General features: G+C 47.0%; 1 protein-coding gene across 9 annotated transcripts in view; it reads left to right on the top strand.

Moving 5' to 3' along the window:
- The window catches only part of MOB2 (MOB kinase activator 2), a 112,477-nt gene that overhangs the window by 81,472 nt on the left and 17,293 nt on the right, over nt 1-13,712 (top strand). Inside the window, exon 1 of one of the 9 annotated variants that reach the window (XM_013191614.3) lies at nt 523-587. The exons of 6 other annotated variants lie outside the window; for them this stretch is intronic. In XM_013191614.3, coding sequence (XP_013047068.1) covers nt 538-587 — 50 coding nt within the window. In that variant the 5' untranslated portion in view covers nt 523-537. Of the gene's footprint in view, nt 1-522; nt 588-953; nt 1,130-1,302; nt 1,756-13,712 lie in introns of those variants that run through there. 2 more of the 9 variants (XM_048066557.2, XM_066997949.1) reach the window with 2 other exon arrangements.

A 13,712-nucleotide genomic window follows, 5' to 3' on the forward strand; every position in this document is an offset into this window, starting at 1 on the left:
GGAGGCCTGGCCGTGTGACTTGCAGTCAGCAGCACGTCAATGAGAAATACTGCTGCCTGCGTGGGTGCTTTGGGACAGAGTAGCACATATTTCTCCGAGTTGCATCATGTGGCTGTAGTTTCTTGGGTTTGTGCAAAGAGCAGCCACGCTCCTGTCTGCGCTCAGCGAGTGAGGGAGGTGCTGGCGGTGGTAGTGGTGCTGTTTGTGCTGGGTTTAACAGAGAGGAGACTCAACCTTCTGTTTACGGAGGTGCCAGTTTAGCACACGGACAGAAGAGCTTGGCCGTGTTCCCTTGGGGAACAGTGCTGTCCCGTGCAGCTGGTGTTGTGGGTGTACACAGAGTGGCAAAGCCATGGCGTGTTCGCCAAGACATCCCAGGTTGGTCTTGGCATGTCAGAATGAGCAGCACCCTCAGGGCTTCTTGTTCTAGGCGGCGTCACACCACGTCTGTTGTGTTTTTGTCACAATTTGGCTCTAAATGCCGCGTTGGCCAGCAGTGGGCACAGCTGCCTTCTAGAAAAGTCTGTGCTGGGTGGCATGGCCGAGGAGCTGGCCGCGTGGCGCCCCTCGAGTCTTTGTGCCTGCAGGTGAGGCGGTTTCGTGGTGCGAAGGCAATGTTGTGTGGTGACAGGCCTCGTGTTCGGGGACCCTGCTTCCTCACGGGCTGGCACCGAGCGCCTGCCCCTCACGCCCACCTTCACAGCCAGGTGCCTCGTGCTGGCTGCACTTAGACCCCTCCGCAGCTGATCCCCCCACAGCGGAGCTCCCCGCCCGCTCTCCAGCCCCTTCGGCCGGCGCGGAGCCGAGCCAGGCGGCCGGGCCCTTCCCTCCCCACCGCCGCCCCCTCAGCCCCAGGCTGGGCCGGGCCGGGCCGGGCGGAGGAGCCGCGGTGCCGCCCGCCCCCGGCCGCCCATTGGCGGCTCCTGGGCGGGGGCCGGGCCGGGCCCGGGGCGGAGAGCGGCGGAGAGGCCGAGCCGAGCGGAGCCGTGCCGTGCCGTGCCGAGCCCCGCCGCCGGACCATGGTCGGGGATCACTGCAGCCTCCCCGGCGAACGGCCCGTCCGAGCCCCGAGCCCCAAGGCCGGGCTGAGCTGCAAGATGGTCCTGCAGGCGGTGGGCAAGGTGCTGCGGTAAGGAGAGGGCTGGGGAGAGCCGGGGCTGGGGGCCGGGGGGGCCGGAGCCCGTCCTGCAGCTTCCCCGTGGCTCAGGGCTGGCCGGGGACTGCAGCGCCGCGACCCCAGGGAGCCTCGTCCCTGCCCCGGCTTGATTTTGGTCGTCCCCGTTCCCTGCTGCTAAATGTTTGTCAGCAGGAGCGCTAGCCCTTCCCCTGGGGCTCGCAGCTCTCCTTGCCCCCAAAAGAGTAGGGGAGCCGGTTATTGAGGCCGAGAGGAGGAGGGCACCATCCTCATCTCAAGGCGGCTTGGTGAGAGCCGCTCGGAGCTGCTCCTGACGTAACTCGCGCTTCTTTCCCTGTAGAAAACATCGCTTTAAGGAATTCAGGTTTCTTTCTCAGCTTTTAACGAGTTTAACATCCCTCCTTTCTGTATTTTTTTGGGGGGGTGGCACCATTCAATACGGTGTTACGCAGCTGGCCATATCATAAAACCCCTTGGCTGGCAGCTTGCTATTCATGCCGTGAACCTTTTGAAGTTTTTGGTAGCTGCTCTGCTGGCATCGCTCCCAGATGTAAATAGATGGGTGCCTCTGCAGGGAAGTGGTGCCAAACCTTTTGTTCAGCATCCGTGGCCGTCTATCTGTAAGTATAGGTAACTTCCTGCAGCTTAGCAGGGAAACATCGCTTTGATTTGTTCAGTGTGCATTTTTTCAAATGTATAACAAAAGCTCTTCCTGTCTCCTCCAACTGGAGGACGTGCAGAAATTGTGCAGAATTTATTTGCTTTTTTTCCCCCAAGGTTTCTTTTCTACATATGCTATAAAACTTGTGAAAGCAGGAAAAAGTTGCTGTTGTACGTGACATATTTCGGCCTCGGGAATTAATAGCAAACCTTTGTCTTGCTGAAGCTGTTACTAGACGGTAGTGATTAGTATTTTGGAGTTTTGTTTACTTTCATGTCTTTTCATGCTGGATTATCTCCATTTAGGGAGTTCTCTAGAGTTAGAAATGTGAACTCACAAAAACTTTCTTTAGATGCCGGACTGGTTCTCTTATTTCTCTTCTAGAATATACTTCAGCTGCCTCATCTGACCTCGTGTGCGTTGCTTAATTTTGCTTTTCTTCAGTTTTTGTTCTGTAAAATAAAAACTCATCATATTTTGCAAAGAGCTCAGACAGCATAAGAGCGCAGGTACTGGCTAGGAGCCCAGGTAAATACTGAGTCTAATCAAAGCTTCCTTATTGCAGAAATCAGGTGCTTAAGAAAGGGGGAGCCTAGAGATCGTGAAAGAAAACAAGTGGGACCTGGCTCAGGAAAGCTGTGGAGGGATTTCTCTGAAGGCAGACATCCACAACTGAGCTTTGTGCACTTTGTTTCTGGTAGAGAAAAGCGGGGAGCTTGAAGACGTGGCTGAATGCAGAGCTGCATTGCCAGCCTGGTAAAGAGTGTGACTAGTGTGCACTTGGTGTGGATGTTGTAGCTGTAAAGTCAGATGAATCTCGCACTTAATGTAGTGGCTGACCCTCTATTCCAGAGTAAGTGGAGGATAACGTGTATCAAGTACTGCTTCTAAGCCTGCCCTCCTGGAGCACTGAGTCTCTTGTAGTCTATGCAGACGGTGAATGAACGCTAAACTTTGGATGAAGTGATTTTTTTCTGTTTATCAGGGCTTCGGGTGACTTGGGGATGACATTAAAGGGCACCTTGCTTGTGCATAGCCAGCATTTTAGTCTTGTTTCATGGGTGAAACCGTGAACCTTCACCACTCCTTGCCCCTTCTCCACAGGCCACCAAGCACTTGTAGAACTTAACAGTGGACAAGGGATAGAGTGCCTGTCTTTTTCCCTAACTTGTCCTATATTTCTGTCTCTTTAGGGGTTTAATGGTTGTGACTTATAAAGCTCACTTGTTCCAGTGAGGTGCTTAGCCAGGATGACTTTCCTCCATGGCAAACCCATTGCACAGTAATTAAGTGAGTTGTGTGTGCCTGTAAGTAAGTTCTCTGGAAACTTTCGACATCCCTGTTGCTTTCACTAGCTGGTGGTGTAGATCCAGGCCCTCCTAGCTGCTGATGCCAAATCACGCATGTGTCGCACTCGGGGAGTAACAGTTGCCAAAGGAGAACTTGGCACTGGGAGGAAGCAAGAAGGGAAACAAAGGGATTCACGAGAAGCAGCAGCAGACTTGAGCACCTGGGAAGTGTTGAAAAGAGTGCGGGGAAAGACGACTGAACTAGAAAGGGCAAAAAACGTAACAAAAGCAACAGATGTGCTCTCAGCCTTTCTAATTAATTTTTTATGAAAGCTACTGTTAGGTTTAATACTCTTTTAAATTATTAGTGATTCAACTATGAAGAACTCTGGAGATGTTAGTATCTTTCATCACACGGGCTAGCAAACTGTATTTAACTTTTAAGGGATGGGACTGAGACTACACGCTTCTAATGATTTAAAGAAATTAAAATACCATTAGAAAAGTGTCATCTCCCCTTTTAAATTAATAGCATAGCTGAGATGAAGTTATGTGTGTTCCTCAGCCCAGTGCTTAATTAGGGCTTTCGTTTCACTTCAGATGTTTTTGAAATATGTTGATCTCATTTTTTCCCTCTCCTGTAATGAATTATATGTAATTATTCAGCCTATGGTTGGGGAGGAAGAAAAAACATGACAAAATGGATGCAATTGTTCTGTTTTTTGTTTTCTGCAAGTTGGTGGTTCTAGAGAGGCGGAAGGGGTAAAGTGAAAAAGAACAATGCAAAAAAAAAACCCGAATATTATTCTATTTTAAAAAACTAATTGTTCCAGCTTTTTGTGAAGTGGCTGATTATTGTTAGCTTCCTTGCAGTGGTGTGCTTTTTACTGACTTTGAACAGCAGAAGTGGAAGGAAAACTCAAAATTCAGCTATGTGGGAAATCTTCCCTTTTTCGTCCCTGGCTATGTGCACTCACAACTCCTCAGATCTGCGTGCTTGTGACATGTGGACATGGTTTTCGCTGCCCATGTCTGAGCCTGAGTCCTGGTTCAGACGCTCAAGTGCAGCTCAGAACTTCAGCGTTTGTGTTGTGGCACTGCAGGTCCTGCACGAATGATTTTCAGAAAATACTCATCGTGCAGCTTCATTGTCAGTGCTCATCCCTTTAAGCTTCCAGTGGAACCTAGTCCCTGTGGGATAGCTGACTAACAGTCGGTGATATGGTGTCATGGAAGAGGAATGATGAGGGCTGCAGAGTTGTGATGTCATGGTCTAATGACTTCTGATGAAGTACAGTACATTTTACATGTATACATAGTCCAGGACGAGTGTGGGAATAGGTAACTTAAACTCCTCCTCGTGAGAGAGCTTCCCTTTTTAGAGCAATGTGCAGGGATTGATTTGGAAACCAACCCAGAATCAAGGCATCCTTCCTGTGTAGATGTGCCTATTGTGGGCAGCACTAATTATGTGGAATTTTTACAGTCACTTTTCAAGAATTTGTCTTCAGTGATAGTGTGATAAGATTGCTTCCATCACAGATAAGTGGACACGTTTGTGTTGGCATCCTGGATGGTGCTATCTGTTGTTACATCCAACACTTTGAAATTAAACAAAAAAAAACCCTAAGTGTTAAGCATGTTCATGAAACAGGACACATGTGGACAGAAGCAGAGCAGGTTTACTGTGGCTGCCACTTTTCCACTGGCTCGCATGGCCCAGGACAGCTGCAGCTGGTTGTCAGTGACACTAAGGTGTATCAGCAGGGCTGAGGCAAATATTTAAAAAATAAATCCTGTTTTATCCTTTTTTAGGTTGAAATGTCTTCCAACAGTTTAGTCTGGCCTACACCATTAACAAGTAATTAGTGAGGGCTGTGTTTAGTGTTACTAATCTGATTAATGCACAAATCTGAGCAGGGTAGGGAGTAGAGAGGGAGGGGAAGGCAGCGTGCAGGGAAGGGGCTCACAGGCAAAACTATTCAGAACCACGTCAGCTATTTTTATCCTGTTCTTGTCCTTTCTCCCTCCCACAACTTTCCATTGTACCAAAATAGTTCAAAATGTTTATGGTTCAGGGCAACTGACATCAGAAACTGACCTGCTGTGCCTCACCGAATATTTCTGTAGCAGGAGATGGCTTCCTGTCAGCGGCAGCCACTGGGCTCGCGCTGAGCGGCTCAGAAAGGGCAAAAGAGCATCTCGTGCTCTGGCAAAGCGTGGCTGGGCACTAGGGGCCTTGTGGAAGCTCTGCTGTGCACAAGAAAGCACAGATGGGCTTTTGGAGATGGTTCTTTGACCCAAGTGTCCTGTCATGGTGACAGAGCAGGTCCTGACGAAGGTAGGCCCCGCGGCCTCACCAGGCCCTTCAGAGGGCCCGTCCCCCGGCGCCATGCGCAGGTAGCGAAGTCGCTGCGAAATTCGTGATGTTGTGCTTGAAAATCTGCCCCGCTACAAGCTGTAGGTACCTCTGTAGAAGGCATCTAACAGCCTCATCTCCTTCTGGAGTTTGGGACTTGAAGCTGTGTCCTGGGAGGAGGCTGTGTCTCATCAGACCTGTGTGCCAGGCACTCCTCCATTTCTTTGGAATCATTGTCACTGGTGTTTACTTCAGGAGTGTCACAATCCCGGTGCGTTTACGAAGCTTGGTAAGCCACGTACAGTGTACTAGCTTAATGAAGGAGCCAGTCTTTGTTCATTCAGAGGTATTTTACAACATCGAGCTGTATTTTGGTTGTGTGTTCTACATCCGGTGAACAGATAGCCAGAGGGAGATGACTGCTGAAATTCCTCTGTGTGTTGAAATAACCCTCTAAGGTGTCTCCAGAGCTAGTATAAGTTAGTGGAGCCTATTAACACTGAAGCTAGGCTGTTTGAACTTGTCTGAAAATGTTTATTTTCCAAGTTTATTTCTGTTTAGTGCTCCTACACTTGTTTCAATAACAAAAGTGTAGGAGATGACGGGGATTGGTTATAGCAGATGCTCCCCGGGTGAAAGGAACATTGTAGATGTCTCTAATTCCTTTTAATTTAAAAAAAAAAAAAAAAGAAAAAGAAAAGAATTGTCAGTGAGTGCAGCTGGCTGTGCTCAGAAAGACAGGTAGTGACAGAACATAACTCTTAAAACAGCTTAATACCCAAAAAAAAAAAAATCCCATCATGCCATACAAAGCTGATAGAATTAATGAAGAAAGGTACCTTGGGCTTCTTCATGGTAACTTCAATGCCAGAAAAGATATTACATGTCCTTCGTAGCTCCTCTCACATTAGCCACTTACCCAAATTTGCTGTTCAGGCCAATGTGGCCATGTATCCCAGATTCAGAACAGCAGAGGGTTACAGGGACATATGCTGACAATCAGCAGGGTGCATTTGGCAAGACAGGAGAAAGGAAATTTGTGCTGAACTAGGTCTTCCTGACTCCTCATTATACAAAGTCCTCGGTTACAACGTGACTGCCTTTTTTTATTTTCTTCAGAACTGACCTGCTCAGGGAAAAGATAGACCATCTTGACCATCTTTATGGGACAGGGGAAATTGCATTGTCTCAGTTGAAATACTTAATTTTTCTGTTGTTTTTCAACATGCAAAACCTGTCTTGTTACATCATTCAAATGCATCAAAATGAGTGTTTTTTTCCACATCTTATTTAGCAGGTGAGCTAACTGTATCTGTTAACTGACTTGAGTTACAAGCTTTCTGAAAGGGATTCATATTGATTTTTGAAGTAGGGATTTAAGTGTTGAGACTGGATCACCCAGTGATGATATTTAGCTGCTCTCTTGAGAGAGACTTCCTCCTTTATAGGAGATCATCTTTCATTTCTTCGCGGTGAGATGGCTAACGCAGCTGTGCACCAGTAGGCATGGCTACATCCCTGTGAAACCACTGTGAACTGCCCCTCGCTGCCAGGAACTGAAATGGGGCTTCTCAGGCAAGCACACAGCCTTGTTTAAAAAGGGTTAGTCATGACCACCCCTTGTTTTGAGGTGTGATGCTGGGTTAGAAAAGCTGCTGTAAAGCACGACTTCACGTTGTGTTTTGAGCAAGAAGCTTAAATACTAGTCTCTGCTTGTGTGAAGTGATTAATTTTAAGTCCCTGTGAGCAGCTAAAGGTATTGCTTGCCATTTGCACGTGCAGCCAAGGGAACGAAACTAATTCAGCACACAACCGTTCATCTAATTCTAATATTTGGTTTGGAAAATTACTAGTCTTCCTTAACCAATTCCTTGCCTGTGCTTTCAGTGCTTAATTAAAAGAATAAGCAAGCAAGCTCTTGAAGGTAATGCTACAAGTTTGAATGCATCTATATTATTGTGTTTTTTTCTGGTTGCTAATGGATCAGTATGTGTCTACACAAAACTGTTTCTTCTGAAGCTTTTCAGTCTCCCTTGGAGTATCCTGAAAAGTAATAAATTAGAGTCAGGAATCACTACTGTCTCATAAGCTAATTAACAGTGGTTGATCTAACTGTACCAGTAATTAAACTATTATCCACCCTACTATTTTTTTCAATCATTCATTCAAATATAATTTTCTTTGACCCATAATTCTGTAGAGTTTATATTTTAAATAGATTAGTCTTCCTCTGCTGTACATAAAGCAAAATTTTGATCTTCTAGGAACTATTGAAAGGACTATAGTATTGATGACAAAACTGAACAGACAGCATTGCATCATTCTTTTGCAAAGCAGTTTAAAAATTAACTAATGGTTAGATTAGTGAATGCTTTGTACATATTATTTGTTAATGAAAGCTATCGAATTACGATAATGCTTTAATTCCTTTTACCTTCAACTCTCTCCTACCTTGTGAGAGGAGACAGTTTGTATCTTCTGTGATTTTTTTTTTTTAATAAGACAATTCATATTAAGACTGAAAGGTACTGTTTTTATTGCAAAATCTCATCAGAGGTATGCCAGGAGAGGTGGGATTTCCCTGAACTAACTTTAATTTACATTTAAAGCAAAAATAGTAAGAAAAAAAGATCAATAATAGTTGTTTTTTTTTTTTTTGCAAAGCTACCATTGAGTGACTGTGACTGTGGTAACTTTTAGCAATTAAATGTTCTTTCTAATAAAAATGCTGTAGTTCACTTCAAATGTAAGAGATAAGTTTGTCAAGCTTGACAAACAGTGGATCTGAATTTCACATGGGGCTTCTTCACATTGGTATTTCTGTGCCCAACCTGTTCAATAACTAATGACTCTGTAGGTAAATGAACTCTCAACTGTGTGCCAGTACAAATGCTTTGCAAATAAGTTCATGGGTGCAGGCATGCAAAATTGCTTGTGAATCCTGAAGACAACCTATAATTTTTTCCCTGCTCTATATCAATAGACTTTATATTGTTTACCTAAGATCCTACACAAAGACTAAGATACTTGAAATAATAGTTAGGTTGCCAGCTGTGTTTCTATGTATGCTCTCACTTGTGGTGCACTAGTGCTCTTCTGGCCTAGTAAATCCTTTTACAGTTTTTTAGATGTGAAACAGTTTATCTGAAGGATTCAGCTGCTGAAATCCTGCCTACTGCGTGATTACATAGAGATGATGTTTTCAAAGGTGGAACTGTATATGTAAGGAAGTAGCAAAACAGAGGGAAGAACTTGTTTTCACTCTTCCCAACCAAAGCAGCCAACGTAGCCTTCCAATGCAAGTCACGTTTTATGCCTAAATAATCACAACTTGCCCTGTCCTGCCGGAAGTAAAAAGACAGCCCTTCAGTGTTCCTCGCCTCTGGGACTGTGCTCAGCTGCCAGCTGACATGTTGCACCACGCTGAAATGGATTTATCTGTGGAGAGCACTGACTGGGAGTGAGTATTCCCATTAACTGTTTGGGGACTGCATCACGCAGCCTGTATTGCTGCCCTTCGTACTGCACACTGTAGTTACAAAACATATCATAAAACACTTTTGTACTTGTAAGAGTTCAGAATTATTTCAGATTACAAGTACATTAGATATTACCGTGCTTTGCAGGACAGGTAAGGTGGTGAGCGAGGCTCACACCTCTAACATACCTCCTTTGTAGGTTTTATTTAGACTGTGGTGGTACCTAAAGCTAGTTAGTACTGGTAGGTGAGTATTTTTGTGGGAAAAGGGCAGAGAGGAAAGTAAAACCGTACAAAGACAAACCTGTCTGCACCCTGGTGCTCTGAGCAGAGTACGCTGTCTGCAGTTGTGTGTCTTGGGCTGTATAGCAAGAAGTCTGTGTGCTAAGGCCAGGTTGCCATGGTGAAATAATTCCTAGCTATTAAAGCACAGTTTTACCCTGAAAAGCAGCTCTGTGCAAGCTTCATTGTGAAATCCCACGTTTACGAGGTCGTGAGGTTTCCAAATCAAATTTGCTCAGTTTGGAAATAAAAAGATAGCTTTGCGATCTGCCAGCTCTACAAACTGCCTTTGGCTTGGAAGATAACAAGCAGCGTCTTCAGTGGCTCCTGTGCGCTGGTGGTGAGCTCCCTCCCTGCAAAGGTGGACCCAAGTGTACTGCATGTGCTCTCCTGGAAAGATAGCAGGGCTGCCTCGGAATGGCTGGGAGGAGTGGCTGCTGCCAGAACTTGAATTTAACCATAATGCAGAAGTCAAAATAGCTCTTATTTAAGTGTATTCCAGTGGAAGATTGCAGGAGAGAAAGTAACAACAAAAAAAACCTGCATAAGTTAATAGACATGTCTGAAAGCACACAGGTAATAGATATGTTAATTAAGTTTCCACGGTTTTACTTCAGTACGTCTTACATCCTGCAAGTTGAAAGAAAATGTAAAACCTTGAGAGGTACGGATTTTTTCATTGTTGTTGATAATTGGGTTGGTTTTACTTTTTCCTTGTTCTCGCAAACAGTTGTGCTGGCCTCCAGAATTCCAAATCATGTTGAATAAAACACAACAACAAACCTGGTAGGCCTATATTTGCCTTCTCCATAGTGTAAAAGGGTAAAGCCACCCTAAAACTTGCTTGTGTTCAAGTCTTGGTGCACATCACTTGTTCTTGTGGTTCCTTCTCACAGCTCCTGCTGTGAGAGCTTTCCCCTCTGCAGCATACAGCCTCTGAACAGCAGTAGGCTCTGGATCTCAGCTCTTCTCTGCTCTGAGCTCGGTGCTCCTCCTTCCCCCGTGTGTTTTAATTAACGAACTTCAAGCCATGCTACGGATCTCTGCCTTGGACTGAGATGTTTTCCAGTATACAGAAAAAGCTATTAATCTCCGCTGACTTTAAAAGGGTTTGAGAGAACCAATTCACATGTAAACATTTACATACGGAGCTATCTGTTTGGTGAGATGAGTCCTGTTCCTGCTGTCCAGCTGCAGTACGGGGTATATTTAGCACGCCCCTCGGAGGAGGGCAAGGAAGTGTTTGTGTTGCTATAACACAAATGGTGTTTTCCTCTAAGGGAGGCGAGGATACGGGAGCATCCTTATCTTGGGGCTGACAGCTTCGGAGCGTGTGCCTGGGAACTAAAATGAACTGCATGTTAACGAGACAAACCCCAGAGCCCGGCACTCCGGCCCCTGTTCTCAGCTGGAAAGCTTGTGAAAGGGCTGGGTGGAGATGCTGCTGGAGAGAGTCACGGCAGCAGCGACTCTCTTGTCCCTTCGTGCCCCGTGCTGGGCTCTGCTCGGGGCAGGAGGCATCGCATGGGGCAGAGCACCCCGAGTGCCACCTTCTCCAGCAGCCCTTTGCTCCCTCCTGCTCAGGTTTTGCTTTGCCTCCAGAGCTCGCCTGCAGCTGGAGAGCTAAAAACACCACCACAACGAGAAGAAACACCACCCCGAGCCTGTCATATGCTCGGGCCTCTGGCACCTCTGACGCAGTATTGTGCTCTGTAGCTTGTTCTGAGCGCTGGGTAAATTAATTGTTGCAACACTCTGACTCTGTGACCTGCTGCATCTCTTACAACAGCCCTGATCTGGCTTCACGTAGAGCTCTTGAGAATAAACATTAGGAAAGATGTGTCCTTTTACTTTCCTAATCCTCAGATTACCAAAAACCCGGCCCGTGCTAAGTCTCTTGGGAAAAGGACCTTGCTGAGTTTTCCCGTTGGCACCTCCTGGTTTGGCTACATGGGGGCTTTTTGGCACGGAGGTAGAACAACAGTTCAAAAGGAAGAACAGGGTGGTTGCTTGGGTAGGATAATTTTCTGCGTTCCTGCTGGTGTGAGTGGTTCCTTCTAACTCACGTCACGAGTAAATACTCTGCTCTTCTGCCACGTCTCGTTGGGGCTCTGCCCTCTCCCTTGCTGCCTGGGGGGGCCAGGACCAACGCAAGCAGTGCCCACCCCAAGGCCCCCGTGGAGGCAGCGGGGAGGTCAGAGGCACCCTCTCCTGGTCGGGGAGGAGTTCTGGCAGGTACACACGGAGAAGAAAGGAAGCCCTAGTGCAGTGTGCGTTACCACAAGAATGCACGCTGCGCATTTTTGCAGCATTAGCTGAGCCCTTCGCAAGCCCGGCCTTGCCTCCGTAGCCGTTCTTCCCAGAGCTGCGCTTTGGAGAAAAGGGGGGTCCTGCGGCCACCAGCACCTCCCAGGGAGTTGGTGGCTTTCAGAAGGCAAATGACACGTAGCTGCCATCGCAGGGGGGGCAGGCACCAAGTTAGCAGGGGCTGGACGGGCAGAGGAGAGAGGTGTTGGGTGGTGGGAGACCTGGGAAAGGGAAGGGAAGCCGGAGGCACAGCGTGGGCAGGTGCCCCGTGTTCCCCTCGCTTTGCCAGCAGCACCAGCTGGAGCTCGGTTTGGCCCCGCAGAAGTGTTTTGGGCTTTGTGCTGAGAAGCAGCATTATGAAATAAGGTTATGGCACTTGTCGTCCTTAACATGCCTGCCATGCCTTGGCACCGGCTGCGCAGCGCAGCATCCGGAGGCCGAGCAAAGATTCCCTTTTAAGGCAAAGAGCCACTCTGAGAATCCAGGAGAAAAAGTTTCCCTGGCATGGAGGGTACATTCTTCTTTCCTCCTCCCCTTAAGTAAACTATTAGTAACTTTGAAAAACAGAACAAAAATGAAGGAGCAGGGCCAGAAATGCTGCCCAAGACATTTTATTCGGCGCGGCCCCCTTAGAGCTGCGCCATAACCTGGCCCTGGAACTGACCCAGGGCAGGAGCTGGGAGGAACGGAGCTGGGGTCCCGGGGTCTGTCAGAGACCTGGGGCGAGAGGAAACGAGAGCGGAGATGGTCTGGAAGCGCGCAGTCTCCTTCCTATCCCCAGGCCCTGGAGAAACAGTCTGACCACAGCAATCCATGAGCAATTGTCTTGCAGGATGCAGTGGGTTTGGGCTTGCGTCCTAATACCTTGCAGTCTCCCTTCCCCTGCTGACGGTCTTTTCTTTCCCAGCCCTGAATGCGTGCATGGACGTCCAGGATTCGTGGTCTGGGCGTGCTGTCACGTGGCGTTTTCAGCTGAAGGCTTAGCGCTGGTCTTGGTTAAAACAGGACCTGTGACTGCAGAAAACTCTCCACAGGGATACTAAATCTGTATGGTTTTAGAGGAAGTCCCTCACTTTCAACTTCAGTGAAGTTCAAACAAGGCTTTTAATTGCGCCTTTTGTGCCTGCTGTACAGACAAATAAAGGCACTGAGTTCCCAGAAGGTGACTTTAAGGTGACTGCGGCCTTTAAGCCACCAGTCCTTGCGCCTCTCAGAGGGCAAAAGACTACGGACTGCTGTGGGAGGTGGGGTGGCTGGGGTAGGAAAACAGCATTTGAGAGTTTGTGGCTGGTGTGACCTGCTGCTTCGCTGCTCGTGCTGGGAGGTTGTTGCTGGGAATGACATTTTAGCTCATAAAACTGTTTCCTTCCTGCCATGAATAGGTTCTGGTGTCCCATACTTGGGCAGAGCGTTTCTGACCAGAATTTAACTGATAACTTCTTTCCGGTAAAGGGCTATGGAAAAAATAGAAGATAAGCAAAGCTGGGAGCAGTTAGCCTGCTTTTCCTTGCAAAGCTGCAGCCTTCAGGATGGCTGAGAGCTTTGTTTCTTTCCTTTCTGCAAAGGGGGAGTGCGTTAGAGGGAAAGAGCATGAGGATTCAGAGTTTTTACTTTCAGATATTTTGTTTGCTCTCCTGTTCCACACACTGACTGTGATTCCTTACCCCGAGAAGGGAAGGGGAGAGAAACTGCAGTGAAAGCCTCCAGCATGCTTTTAATTTTGAATTACAACCCCCTATTCACTGCAAGATGTAAAAACGTGAAAGTGGTCATAAGGATTGGCCTAAGAGACACCGTTAAAATGTTGGCTCGCTGCCTCACTAATTCTGCGTTGGCTTGTGTTTTAAGAAGCTAACCCCCATCCTCAGATTACCAAGAAAGTAGGTTTTGGCAAGAGTACTTTGTAATACTTCATCTGTGGAGGATGTTTTAAAACATGGTATTTCAGAAAGAAAGGAAAAAATTACAGGATGAAAATCAAAGGCAGAGATAGTTTGATACATGCAGTAATGTGGTAGTCTGGAGGAACACCTGGGCGAGGTGTGATACGGTGTCGCTGTTGGAGACTGTCATTCTCAGAAGGCTGTTTCCCATGACTGTTTTGGTCAGGAATGCAACAATTCAACCCTAAAATTTTCCTGCTTGTGAACCATATAAATTGTAAAGCATAAACTAGATTCTTGAAAATAGCCCCCTAAAGC

Source organism: Anser cygnoides, chromosome 5 (genome assembly GCF_040182565.1).
Source record: "Anser cygnoides isolate HZ-2024a breed goose chromosome 5, Taihu_goose_T2T_genome, whole genome shotgun sequence".
Classification (NCBI taxonomy): Eukaryota; Metazoa; Chordata; class Aves; order Anseriformes; family Anatidae; genus Anser; species Anser cygnoides.